The following is a 15,141-nucleotide window of genomic DNA, read 5'->3' on the forward strand; positions in this document are numbered from 1 at the left end:
AAATCTGAGGTTTAGGCGTAGGAATGTGCAAATCTAAAGCCAGAACATGATGTGAGGATTCTGAAATTATCTTGAGGCCTTTTTGAGTTCCAAAGATACATTCTTTGGGGCTAGAGAGATGGCTATTCAGTTAAGGATGCACAGTGTTCCTGCAGGGGACCTGAGTTCAGTCCTCAGCACCCAATAACCACTTGTAACTCCAGCTTTGGGGAATACAATGCCCTCTTCTGGCCTCCAAAGGCCATACACTCATGTGCACAAACTCTTACATAGATACAAACATACAAACATAGCAACTAAAACTAAAAATAATGTTTTTAAAAAGATACAATCATAGCTTTTCTGAATTTGATTACAGAATCTCTACTACAGTGAACTACCTTGGTCTGCATATGGGTGTTTCAACATATAGATTCACTCATGCACCCATTTAGTGGAAAAGCCCTGTTTAATTATTATTCATAGTGTGCTAGGCATGGAGGGTAAAACATACTGAAAAGCACAAGGTTCGTGGGGCTTACACTCTGTGTTCACTATTCTATCTACCTGCCATTCCGGTACCCACAACAGCGAACACCAAGTTCATAAGCTTTTGCTATGAACATACTTCTAATTCAAGATATCCTGCCATGGTGGTAGCTTCTGAGGTATACTCAGTTTATAAGTAGCTGATGGAAAGGAGACATTGTCCCCCAAAAGTTACTTTCTTTGCCTATAGCCGAAGTACTCAAACAAGACAAAGAAGTTCAACTGCAGAGTACTTAAGGGCTTCACCAACATGATGTGACTTGTGTTCAGGACATGATGTGAAATTGAACTGGCAAATTCAAGAACAGCAAACAGTTCTGATAAAAGCAGCTGCATCCATTATGTCCAGCTACTTCTCTCTCTCTCTCTCTCTATATATATCCACTTCCACACAAGTACTTCCATCAGATGTAGCAGCAACAGACTTGAGAAAATGAGGGCTCTGTGTCTGTCTGCATGCATGGGGGCGGAGTCAAAGGGAGCAGCTTTCTGGAGGTGTGGCATTTGCCTGCAAGCAAACCCAAGCCCTGAAATGGTGAACCTAATCATAGAAGCATTTGAAATGAGCAGAAATTAAATCTTGAGGAGAAATGAACACAAAGCCACTACTGCTGCTTTTGCAGATGTTTTTGCAAGTGAATTTATAGTCTGCATAAATATAATATATTCATTTATATTCTTTTCCTCTCCTTTGTTTTTACCTTGTCCTTCTGGAGTTTCACCGAAAGGATTCACTTCCACCTGAGTAGCATCAATTTTCAGGAAGAGATTATACAGCTTCTTAATTTGATCTGCAGCCTAAATGTGATCAAGTGAAATGGAATTACACCACAGTAGTAAAAGAAAATTTATTTTGCTCGATTAATGAAATCTTAAAAATAGCAAATTATGTCTTTATTTTCAGTTAGGATTTCTGAAGGGAAAATTTGAAAAGCATAATTATTTTAATTTCCACTGCTATTCATTAGAAGGAATTGCTCAGCTTTCCTCCAGACACCAAAAGAGAGCATTATCAAGAAAACAAAATATTTTCTGTGCAGCTTAAAAATGTTATTAATCTTTCTGTGAATTATCATGTCCCCATTAGTCATGTTAGACTGCAGTATACGCTACAATCACTAATACAAACAAGCTCCACTTAAGTAAAAGGTAAACACACTTTTGAGAGTTTATAATGACAAGGCTTTCCTTATTATGCTGGAATAAAACACTTATTATATTCATCAATCCAAGCTCATAATCTGCAAAACAATTCCCAAGTGTTTAATGGAAATTGCTGTGAGTCAGGAAGATGGAGCTTTCTATCAGTGCAGCTGGAGAACAGCACAGCTCTGAGCAAACACAGCTGATCCCATGAACCACAAAGAACAAGAGTGCACACTGTCCCCTAAAGTTAGGCCCCTGCTTTCCTCTTTGTTGATATGCTTAATATTCACCTGTTCATTCTTCTCAGTCCACCTGTATTCACTGCTCTTGCCAGACAGAGCAGGCTGTTCAGATAGTGTGGTGGGGCTTAGAATGGCATATGCATGAGTCAGGGTACCCCCTGGAAAGCTCACACTTGCAGCTACTAGGGCAAGGCTGTGTAATCAAGGTTCATTCTGGGCACCACTTGCATTCTTGCTCTGTTTTGCTTCCCCACTGTGGTTCCCCATCTCTACCTGATGCCCACTGTGCCAATCCTGCAATGTGCACCATTAGTATTAAAGTCATGGTGACCCTGTCCCTTTTCCGTATACCAGAAGATCTGCTACCTTCAGACTGAATTTCAGGTTGCTGGGCCAGCTGGCTTCTAGCTTTGTCCTGCCAAGGGGTAGAAGTGAGAGGAGAAAGACGGTAGGAGAAAAGAAAAAGTTTCTACCCTTTAGTCTTCAACTTCCCAGTTCTTACAATTCCTATGGTAACAAATTCCTACTAGGGTCAATACTGAAAGTGGGCCCCAGTGTGACTAAAGGAGTTCTAGAGATTTTCCTCATGTTCATCTTAATAATTTTATGTCTATTTGTAGATATCTTCAAACCCTTCTTGAAACCTGATGTACATAAAGAAATGAATGCATCTAATGAGTAAGGCCAAAACCTTTGAGGCAGGGTCTCACAATGTATCCCAGACTGACCCTTAACTTGTTAAGTAGCCCAGACTGGTCTCAAACTCATGGTTTTGCTGCTTTACTCTCCCAATGGTGGGATTACCAGCACTCACCATCATACCAGACCAAGACTAAATGTTTATAGTATGAAACAGTTTATGGCTAGGCAACACATATAAATGGTACAAGACTCCTGCAGTATATCTGTGTTTCTCATGATTGTATCTCCAACTACAGCTCCACACTTCCTCTGCAGTGGACACCAACAGCTGCTGCTTCATCTGAGACACACTGTGCACATGATAAGATGTATAACCTCCATCTTTAGAAACAACAAATGACTCTCCACTTTGTATACTTAGTAAAGACCTTCATGGGCAAGATAAATAGGTCATTTTTTAAATTGTCTGCATCATATTTTATCATGTGAATATATCATAAGTCATTTTAAACCATCACTTAAATGATGATCATATGAGTGGTTTCTAATGGTTTGATTTACTTAAACTGTTACCTGCCATTCTTTGTAGCTGTATCACACATGTGATTTAGGTATTTCAGAGTAAATTCCCACAGTGGTGTAAATGGACAGAAGCATCTTATTTATTATTTATTATGTATGTATGTTTTTGTACATGTTTGAATGTTTGTGTATGTGCATGGATGCTTGTGCATGTGGGGAGCCTTGGGTGTTGCTCTAATAATTTTTGTAGGTTATTATTTTCTATTTTCAATGTTGATTTTTAAAAATAATCCAACTAGAACTGTATTAAACTACAAAATCAATCAGGAATAAATTATTGACTCTTTTGGGGTTTTGTGGGGTTTTTAGATAGGAATTTGTTAGCCTGCCCAGGCTTGTTTCATATTCATAACCTCAAGCCATCTTCCTGCTCCAGCTTCTCAGGTAGCTGGGAATACAGACATGTGCCTCCATGTCTGTTTGATTTGCCACTAAGTCAGTTTCCAGGATACCAGTGTGAGCTTGTGGTGTAGCTGCACATGGGAGACCACTGCCCACCCAGGTCCTGAGCCAGCCACTTCTACAGCCACTGCCCAGTCAACATTTAATAAATATTTATTCATCAAGAAGGGCAAAGTACATACCAGAAATAACTTTAGGGACATAAACATACAAGATCTAACTCAACCACTGAAAAATTACCTTCCTAAAACTGTAGTAAAACACACAGAACACAGAATTCACCACGGTGACCATTTCCAAGTGTATGTGTATTTTCTAAGCTTCTAAGAGACTATCTCTTCATGAAACGATGAGCGACCTGGGATTATTAAATGTTTTCCCTTCTCACATGCTCCCTCTACTCATGCCACCCTTGCTCTCTGGAGCACTGTGCCAAGCCTTGTGGCTTGACACAGCATCATGAGTCACAGACTTTTTTATTTCTACACTTGCTTCAAACAGCCTTCCCTGGGCTCCCAGGCCATCCATTGCACTGTGCAAAAAAACTCACAAACTGGGAAACTGGGCATTCCTCAATAAATAATAAATTCCAACAAGCCCAGATCGATCTCTCTCTCTCTCTCTCTCTCTCTCTCTCTCTCTCTCTCTCTCTCTCTCTCTCTCTCCTCCCCCTCCCTCCCTCCCATGTTCTATATCAGCAGAGTGACCTCAGTGACCTCCATTAGTTCCTCAGTCCCTGGAGAACAATGGCTACCTATCTTTCACCATCTTTGACAGGGTTTAGGAAAGTAAGCAACCTACAGTCTGTGCTCACTCAATGAGGTTCAACAAATAAAGATTCAAACCTATTAAGGTGTCAGCAATGAAAAAGAAGAAATAAAACGAACTAAAAGTTTTCTTTCCTTAGCCAAAGATAGTGAATTACCCAGAATCCAAGCACTTGGGAGCTAAAGGCAGGAGGATCAGGGCTTGAAGTCCATCCTCCCCTATACAGGGAGTTTAGTTCAAGGCCAGCTTGAGATACATGAAATCCTCTCTCAAAAAGTTTCTTTCCATTCCTTGATAAGTTAGCTTAAAAATACAAGACTATTCCAGCTACTTAATGACCCTTGAGGAGTCTCATGTTTGGCTTTCCTTCTCTAGGTAACTCATTTAAAAACAGTGTTTCAGCTACCAGGAAAACAAAATTATGCCATTTAAGAGCTATAAATAATTCTTCTTAATTTTCTCTCATAACATGTAGGTGGCAAGTGTGTCTCAGGATGTACTTGATATTATTATTGCCATCTCTAGAACTCCCTATTGTGTTCACCACCCATACTTTCAAACCATGGGTAGGCAGCTTTTGCCCAGTCCAGGCATATTTTTTCTGCCATGTTGTTACCTATTGCTGACTCCCTAGGACTCACTCAGGGTGGACAGCCTAGACCTCTGGTTCCACTTAAGCCTGCACATGGCAAAGGCTTCTTGGGAACCTGATACATATGTCAAGTGCTCTGTGAGCTCTTTCAAGAACACAGCAGTGAGTAAGGTATCAGGTGCCTGCTGTGATAGGGTTAGGAGCTACCAAAGGCGATCAGAAACAGTAGAAACACACATGTGCTGAGATACACAGGGTGTGCACAGGGAGACAGAGTGCACTAGGGAACTGAACGAAGGATTAAACAGCTACAACACTGTGAACTCACAGGAGAGAGGTTCTCAGAGACCACAATCCCTACAAGAGAAACATTTAAAGGCAGACACACACACACACACACACACACACACACACACACACACACACAGAGTTACTATGGTAGTCTCTCAGAGTAATGGAAGAGGGAAGGGGGGCAGTCAATACGTCTTCTGACTTGGCTGTGGGACGAAGCATGTCTGTGTCCATATGTTGTCAGGCATCATGAGTTGGTGGAACAAAGGCAGAACTGGGACATTCATTATAGGTTCTACCCATCAAAAGCTTAGAGGACAATTTTTGTGTCCTTGAAGCTGAGGGATATAACTACTAAGTTGCTGTTCTACGTGGAATATTGCCTTCATGCCATCAATATTCATTTCCAATGCCTACTGGCTACCAAAGAATAGTAATTAATCTAGAAATGTGTATTATTAATAAACATAAAAATTATATTTTTGTTTGTCTGTGGTGTTTAGGATTAAATCTAGGGTCTTGTGTGTACTAGGCAGGCACGCTTAACACTGAGCTACTGTCACAGCCCAGTAACTCATCTTCAGCAGAGTACTATAATAAATGCTTTCACAGATTGTTATTCCTAATGCCTACAATATAGTTCTCAGGTAGTAGACATTATCCCCATTTTACATAAGTTGAAACTAAATTCCTAAAGAACTGAATAATGTATGTGCCAAGGAGCCCCAGTAATGCTAAGAAAAACCCTACAGAAAACATAAAACAATAAGGGTGGGGATGTAACTTAGTTGGTAGAGTGCTTACTTACATGCACAAAGCCCTGAGTTAGATTCCCACATCACCTGTAATCCCAGAACCCAGGAGGTAGGGGCAAGAGGATCAGAAGTTCAGTGTTGTCTTTGGCTACACTATGAGTTCAAGGTCAGGCTGGGATACATGAAACTGTCTCAAAAACACAACAAAAAATCACCATATGTTATAAAGTGTATGTGCTTACCTGTAGCACACATGCAAATCTCTGCCGCAAATATGTATGTTTATATATGTACATCATAAACCTACAGTATATACCTCTGTCATCTATCTATCCATATAGACATCATAATCCTGAAGCACACTTCTGACACACACACATATATATATATGAATACATCCACACACTTCTATCTATCCATCCACATATCATAACCTGTAGTATATACACTTGTATTATTGTATCATACATATGTATTTACATACACACTTGCATTATATATGCACACACACACACACCTCTATCACATACACACACACGTGCACACAAACCTTTATCACACACACGTGCACACACACACACCTCTATCACATACATACATAAACACACACACATCATAAACATCATCTCTTGGAACAGCAGGAAATATTTTTTTCATCATCAACAACTTGGGGGAAGATTAAAACAGTATCATCTTGTTTCCTGGCAATGGCAAACATCAGAGGCAATTAAGCAAGTTCCCCCAATATTTTCTGAAACATGTCACACACACTGTCTCCCAATGGCTTATGTACCTGGTTTTTCAAAGGCCCGAGGAAGCCCAGATTTTCTGCCATCCGCTGGGCCTGGCTGTCCTTTATGCCTTCAAAAATGTCAATCTGCTCCTAGTAAAAATATATCAAATGAACAAAACTCAGACAGTCAAATGAGAAGATTTATAACCTCAAAAAGAATGCTTAGTATTTACTGGCAAATGAGTAATTAAAGTGTGGCACCTTCCACAGAGCTCTGGGCAGGACTACTGTGGCTGCCTATAGGGTATGTTTTAATTAGCAGACCATCTATGAAACAGCCCTTCCAAAACTATATAATTCTTCAAGGTGGCATGCTGACAAGATGATCTCATGCCAGTTTTCACTTTTAATTACTATACAGATGGCATTGATGAATATTTAGTCAGTTAATTTTTATGACATCTTTTGGAAGGTATCCAAAGCAAGGTTTTGCTGCCTAATATTACTATTTAGAGTTGTCATACACAGGTTAAATATTATCTTATGACTTAAGCACTTTATTGATATGAAATTATTAACAATACCTTCATTCTACAAAGTGCTGTTCTCTCAAAAACAATGAACTCTACTCACAGGCATGATTTCACATATTATTTTAGCAAATGGGATTGTCTTAGATTATATAAATTTTAAAAATGGCTAGGCCTTATGGTTAAGTCAGTGTATAAAACTTTAATTAAACTTCCAAAGCCATTAATTTATCTATGTAATATTGATGAGACTTTTAAAAAACAATCATCAAAGTATGGGTAACATTTTCTAGAAAAAGAGATTCTGAAAATATGATTCTCCCCTACTCAAAGGGAAACAAAATCAATTTCTAAAGGAAATAGTGTTTCTTTTAGAAATTTTTACTGTGAATTGGACATTAAGAATACATATTAAAAACTGAAATTATAGTGCCAAAGGCTTGACTTTTTCCTCTTGTAGCTGAGATTGGTGAAGAAGAGTGTCTTATATATCACTTCACTCAGTCCTCACATTCTACAGGGCAGAAACCTTTACATTTCTATACTGATTTAAAAAAAATGAGGCTTAAGGACAGTGAAGAACTTACTTCCTAGTCAGGGTTGACTGTTGATCTCTTTGAAACTAATCTCAATATCAGTAAAAGAATATGTATTTCAAAGACTGAAACAAAGTGACAGAACCTGAATCTTAGAACCACTGTTTTCTCAAGATAGTCTGTGATGGTTAATATTGACGGCAACTTGATGGGATCTAGAATTGTGGCAGAGATCAGACGCAGAGTGTTTGTGAGGGAGTTTCTAGACTAAATTATTTGGGGTAGGAAGGCCTACCCTGAACATGGGAAGCACCATTCCATGAGCTGGGGTCCTGGATGGACTAAAGAAAGAGCTGAGCACCAGCATTCATCACTCTGCTTTCCGATTATGGATGCAGTGTGACCAGCTGCCTGCCACTCCTGCTGCTGTGCCCTCCCTGCCATGATGGACTGCACCCTCAACTGTGAGCCAAGATAAACCCTTCCTTCCTTGTTTTTGTCAAGTATTTTGTCATAGCAAGAAAAGTAACTGATATATCCTGTCTAGCTCACATCTAGTCACCGAAGAGAAAATGTCTGAACCATATATAATGTTAAACGAGGAACATCAAGCCAGAAGAAGGATGTGCACAAGAGTGCGCTCCCATTGGTTAATTTGTGTATTAGGATGGAGGGAAAGAAATGATTAAGGAAGAAAAGGCAAGGGAGAAAAGAAGAAAAAGCCTTTGAACAGTAGTTTGCTTCTACCTGACCACCAACCAGTTACTCATTTATAAAAGAACTCATTATCTTCACATCTTAAACCCCAGCAACAGACCCAGTATTTCTAGAACCAAGTTCCATGTTGAATGTTCAGCAGCGTCTATCCTAACAATCAGTTCACATGGTCAAGTAATAAGGTGTACCTTAAAGATGAGTTCTGGGTTGGAAGCCGCAACCTCTTCGATGTCAACGCCCCCCTGGGGACTGCCCACTAGCACAGGACCATTGTGGGACCGGTCCATCAGAATGGCAAAGTAGGTTTCTCTGGAAATATCCAGGGCTTCAGCAACCATCACCTAGCACATCAGTGGGAAAGTGAAATTAATTCAGCATCAAGTGGATTTCCAATTAGAAATGTATACACACCCTCCACACAAATCAAACGACTTCATTTCCAGGCTCTTGAAGCCCCATGGCTTAGTATCCAGAGGTCTGGAGCCTTCTGTTCAAGGTACATAAGGCCCATTTTCACCTCCATAATTGATCCTGTTAACTTGCTCAAGTGACAGGTATCTGGTTTGCCTGAAGGAGCCTTCCTCCTTTCATCTTCTTTCTTTCTTCCTGGGAAATCTCTTTCATTTGAGAGAAACCCCAGGGAAGCAGCTGTTATTTTAATCTGACACATTAACAGTACATATATATTACTACACTGACTGTTCTCAGATTTCATTGGTAGAAAATCAAGTTTGATTATCAAAGTAGGGTTCTTTTGCAGTATTTCTGATGTTGCATCTATTTATATGTTTCTGAGTCTTGAATAGCTGTGTTTTATTTCATTTTGTATTTTTTTATTTGTAAATGTAATAGTTGATCATTTAAAATAAGGCAGTCACTGAGCCTTATGGTGCAGGCCTGAAATCCCAACTACTGTGACAGGAGAAGTGCAAGATAATACCTGCTTGGGCTAAACAGTGAGTTCAAAGCTAGGCTGGACAACTTACCACAGTCAAAACCATGACTGAAAATAAAAGGTAAAAAGAAAACATCTCAGTGCTCAGTGGCAGAGCACTTGTCTACTATTCTGGGTTCAATCCCCAGGTTTTTTTTGTTTGTTTGTTTTTGTTTTTTTAAAAACAAAGCTGGGAAGTTTCTCATATGAACTCACAGCAATGGTGACAACATGCACAAGACCCATGTAAGCTCAAGCCAGACAAAATCCCAGCACTGACGTAGGAAAGTGAGTAAGAAGCCACAACCTTAGCTGAGGAACTATTGGCAACCAATAACTTCAGGGAGAGGAAGAGTTGAGTTTCTATAAGGATATGACACTAGATAGGTTAACCAGGCTCCAGTGGATGGACACACACCAAAGGACACAAAGTTGCTTCCATAGGCCTTAACATATATGACAGACTGCATGAAATCCAATGGTGGGGAAGGGTGCTATAAGACGGGTGGAGGAAATCTAACAATGATCAAAATATATTGTACAAAACTGACAAAAATTCAATAGAAATTATTTTAAAAATAAAAAATAACAGTAATGATACAAAGGTACATAAATTGGAATTGAATGCAGTTCTCTGCTGCACAGCCCATCAGATTCACACACATTGGCCTCAACTGTCAAGGCCCTGCACACTGTTAAACCTTTGTGATAGTTAGGACCAGGTACTCTCTCCTTTGGGGGATGTGACATCACTAGTCGGGGCCATTACTGAACTGGAGGCAAGCGGCATGGAAGGATTTCACTCCCTGCTCACTGCTTCACCTGGGTGCCCTTTTGCTCTGAACAATTTCAACAGAAACATGCAGCAAGAAAATGATTACGAGCTCCTTAGTTCCGCCTATGGGTATCTGCAAGTACTGCGGGATGGAGTCACTGTACACATGGGAGGTATTACACGTTAGATGCCTTCTGTCTGAAATCTTTCATGTTTTTGATATCTGGTTTAGAATTTGCTGCATAACAATGTACCCTCCTGCCTCAACTTTCCAAGTGCTGAGATACAGGCATGTGTCAACATGCCCACCGTATGCAGTGACCAGAGCTTCATGTACCCTAGACACGCACTCTATCAACTGAACTATGTTCCCCACAACTGTTTTAAAAATCTTATCCTTACAGCATCTTTTTAAAGTCTTCTCTTTCCACTGTGACTATACAACAGTCATATGTTAGTATTTATTTAACAATGTACCTACATGTGGCTATTTATGTGAGCTTCAATTTTCCTGAAATGCTCCTACAGTCATTGTGTGTGTGTGTGTGTGTGTGTGTGTGTGTGTGTGTATACTCTGAATATTTAAGACTTTGATTAGTACCATCAAACTGCCCTTGAGAGAGGCTGTCTCAACTTACAAATCAAACAAGTATGGTGAAAAATGTCTTAGCTTATTTTTTAAAGAGCATAAATACATTTTCATAAATAATCAATAGATTTGAAAATAATTTTTTAAAAACAATTATGTCGCCTTATCTAAAAATCACTTAATAATAGTTTCATTTAAAAAGTTATGGATTAATGGCACTAGATTTTAGCTAATCAGATGCCCCTTAAATATCATTTTACTAATAAAAACTTTAAAAGTTCTAATATTAAAAATAAAGAATTTCTTTTTAAGTTTTTATTATATTTACCACCAATTAAAAATAAAATATCGGTGCAGGTGATTCAGCTCAGCAGTATAGCATGTACTTAGCACACACGAGGCCCTTCGGTTCAAATCCCAAGACCCAGCACCTTTGCCTAATTACCACAAAGGAACCATCTCAGCAGATGGTGTTAGGTGTTAGGATTATCACAGAACTAGCCTGATTTCAAGTGGCTTGTTCTTTTTAAAAAGGCATGCCAGTCACAGAAAGTCAAGCTATCTGTCAATACTCAATTCTCTAGGGCTTCAGGTTGCTTGAAATAGTCAACTCTTGGAATCACTAAAACCAAAATGCTTAGCTCTATTCTTTCCTTTCCAATGCAAAGACAATGTGCATCTTACAGAAGTCACATGAGATTCACCTCTAGAAGTATCAACGCACTTTAAGAAATTAAAGCAATCATTTCCTCTAAAGACTTCTCTAGAAGGACAGAAATGTTTTAAATTTGGTAGGAACAAAATACAAATTGGTGCATGTGGGATTTCTTGTAGTTTTAGATGCATTAACGTAACTGCTCACTTCTTTATGTATGAGTGTGTGAGTGTGTGAGTGTGTGTGTGTGTGTGTGCATGTGTGGTGTATGTATGCTCTCCACCTTGCTCCCTTGAGACAGAGTCTCTAGCTGAACCTGGAGCAAGGCTGGTAGCCAGCAAGCTCCAGCAATCCTCCCATCTCCACTCCCCACAATTGCAAGGTGACAAGTAAGCATGTGACCATGCCCAGCTTTATGGCTGCATAGTAAGCACACTTTCTCGCTGACCCATTTCTCCATCCCTCCCTTCTAATACAGACTTGGTTTAACAGAGCATTAGTCAATACAGTTAGACTGGTACAATACTTAATGACCATCAGTATTCTTAGAAACAACTCAACATTCTAACTCCTCAGGATAAGTGTCATTCAAGAGCCCTATTCTGTCTTCTGAAACATTGACAGATATGCTCTGAGGTCCATCACACTCCAGTTTGTAAAGACCAGCTGCTGTCTTCAATAGCTCTTACTTGGTAGAAATGATGTCTCACTTAAAAAAATATCCCCAGGAAAATGATGTTTACCAAAGATAATTCAAGAAATTTCATACAAAGACTCAGCTTTTTCATATATTGTGAAGCCAACTTTATGACTCAGGATGCTGGAGTATTTTAGGGATTGTTATAGAGAGATTTGATGGACTCCACCATACTCATCCTAGGGGGAAACTCACAGAGACACATTTCAAAAGAGCTTCATCTGAGTTACACAAAGATTATCAACACAGTCTTTTTGTGGGATCCCCAATGATATGTGCTTTTTAACATTTCTTTCTTTAAGATAGAATACTATTTTACCACCAAAGCTCTTCTCCGATCCTACTACTTACACTTTAGTCTGAGATGAATACCAATGTGTAAATAGATCTGCAAAGAGTTAAGATTACAAGGAAACCACCCTTTTTATATATCCTGCAGAGCAGTAGCCAATACTGATGACAGTGAACCTGGGCCCCACGAGAAGCCCTGACTCATACCCTCATTCCTGTCCCAAGCAACATGTAACACAATGGTACAGAGTCAAATAACAAATGCCTGGTGTATACAAACATACATATGCATGTGTACATGCGCATATGTGTGTGCAGGTATATAAATATGTATGTGTATTTGTCTCTGCGTATGTGTGTGTACATTTAAACAACACCTCAAATAAACATAGAAATGGAAAATTTCTAGAATCCTGGACCTTCAGCTTTTGAGAACATGGAGTTGACATCTTTCGCTCATTCCTCTCCTATGTACAAATAAAACCTTGGATGTTCCATACACAGAAAACTGAAGAAAGATCTAGAAATTACAAAGGCAGACTCATTAGGGAACTTGAGATCTAGGAAAGCAATGGTGGAGAATCTCCTCTGCTTTCTTTTCACTTCATAAGTCAGACTGGATGGTGGAGGAGCTGGCAACCCAGAAATGTCAACAGGCTCAAGTAAGGAGGTCTCTAGGCCCACAGGGTTTCTCTAGGAATCCGTCGAACACTTAGCAAGACATATGCACCAACAGCGATAAACGTGTTGGACACTGAAATTAGGAATTCAGTTCCACTAATAATTGCTACTGAAAAAAAATCGAAATATTAGGCACACTCTAATAAAAGTTCCAAATCAATATGCTGAACAGTACATAAGGCTGAGAGTAGAACTCAAGGAAAAGCTAAGAGGAGAGTCATCCTGTTCTAATGGACTGGGAGACTTAACACAGAAAATACATAGTGTCATCAAACTAGTACAAAGGTTTAAAACAATTTCCTTTAAAAATTCAGCAAGAGGATTTTTCCCTATAAATTAAAACAAGAAAGATTATTTAAGATATAAATAATGAAAGGCTTAGGAACCGGAATGGGATAAACTGTACTGAAAAAGAAGAAAAAATATGAGAAAAATCAGTCTCCACAATTTAAAACCTTACCATACAGCTACAGCAACCAAGCAGTGGCAGTCGGAGAAAAGACAAATAAGGACCCCCCCCCACACACACAGAGGAGTTTTTTATAAAGGCACAAAAGCAGTTTGGTGAAGGAAAATACATCTTTTGGAAAGGGGTAGAGGGGCCAGTGAGATAGCTCAGCAGGTAAAGGTGCTTGCCTCAAAGTTTTGACAACCTCAGTCTGATCCCTGGGATCCACATGGTAGATGGAGAGAACTGACTCCTTAAAATATTCCTCTAATCACCATAAGTGTGCTGTGGCATGTGTGCACATGTAATCATGAGTGTACACACACACACACACACACACACACACACACATAAATCCAATTTTAAAGGGGTACAAGAACAAGTGTACTTCCACAGGCAAAAACAAACAAGACAAAAATGCACTGACCTAAGCCTATCATCTCATTTAAAAGGACTTATTCAAAGCTAACATGTAAAACATAAACATATAAAGCCATGAAAAGCCTAACATGAAGAAGGAACTTTGTTCTTAGACCTTATACCAAGAACCCAGTCTACAAACAAAACAGTGATATGCTGAATGCCATCAAACCCAAATACTGTTGTTCCACAAAAGACTCTGTTAATAAGATGAATATACAAATTATATAGTAATTGAGGGCTGGATAGATGACTCAGCAGTTAAGAGCACTGGTTGCTCTTGCAGAGGACCCAGGTTCGAATCCCAGCACCCACATGGCAGCTAACAACCATCTATAACTCCAGTTCCAGGGTATCCGATGCCTTCTTCTGTCCTCTGTGGGCACTGTACAACACGGGTGTACTTACACACATTCAGGCAATAACACTCATACACATAAAAGTAATAAATAAAATATTTAAACAAATTATACAGCAACAGAAACTATTAACAAAATGCATATTCAACAAAACCAAGCTGGAACCCTCTGCCCTTCTATACAACACCCTAAACCACTGATGTAGGGTCTGCCCTCATAATTTCATCACGTCTCAAGAAGCCCCACTTCTTAAAGCTATGACAATGGTAACAGCGTGCAGCAAAGAGAAAGTATAAATGAGAAGTCAATCAAAAGATATTTGTGCTGGACAGCTTCAGTTGTCAACCTGACACACCTGGGTGGAGCGAACCTCAATTGAGGAACTTCCTCCATTGGACTGCCCTATGGCCATGTATGTGGGGGAATGTTCTTGATAGCTGAGTGATGTGGGTGGGTCCAGCTCACTATGGACAGTGTCACCTCTGGGCAGGTGGTCCAGGGTTGTATAAGAAAGCAGGCTGAGGGCACTCCCATCCTCAGACCTCTTGGGGTAAGTCTATAGCGCAGCCCTCTCATTGGACTGCCCTATGGCCATGTATGTGGGGGAATGTTCTTGATAGCTGAGTGATGTGGGTGGGTCCAGCTCACTATGGACAGTGTCACCTCTGGGCAGGTGGTCCAGGGTTGTATAAGAAAGCAGGCTGAGGGCACTCCCATCCTCAGACCTCTTGGGGTAAGTCTATAGCGCAGCCCTCTGCGCTGGGACTCCCTAAGCCACATTCACCCTTCCCCCCCCCCCCACCGTTCTATACTCCTAGTTTGGGCCCT

General features: G+C 39.9%; 1 protein-coding gene across 1 annotated transcript in view; it reads right to left on the reverse strand.

The window, feature by feature from the left end:
• Positions 1-15,141, reverse strand: part of Suclg2 (succinate-CoA ligase GDP-forming beta subunit) — a 307,192-nt gene that overhangs the window by 125,821 nt on the left and 166,230 nt on the right. Inside the window, exons 5-7 of the mRNA XM_008827131.3 lie at positions 8,653-8,805; positions 6,742-6,831; positions 1,230-1,326 (exon numbers count right to left, since the gene is read on the reverse strand). Coding sequence (XP_008825353.1) covers positions 1,230-1,326; positions 6,742-6,831; positions 8,653-8,805 — 340 coding nt within the window. The remainder of the gene's footprint in view (positions 1-1,229; positions 1,327-6,741; positions 6,832-8,652; positions 8,806-15,141) is intronic.

Source organism: Nannospalax galili, unplaced genomic scaffold (assembly GCF_000622305.1).
Source record: "Nannospalax galili isolate Female #2095 unplaced genomic scaffold, S.galili_v1.0 scaffold1051, whole genome shotgun sequence".
Taxonomy (NCBI): Eukaryota; Metazoa; Chordata; class Mammalia; order Rodentia; family Spalacidae; genus Nannospalax; species Nannospalax galili.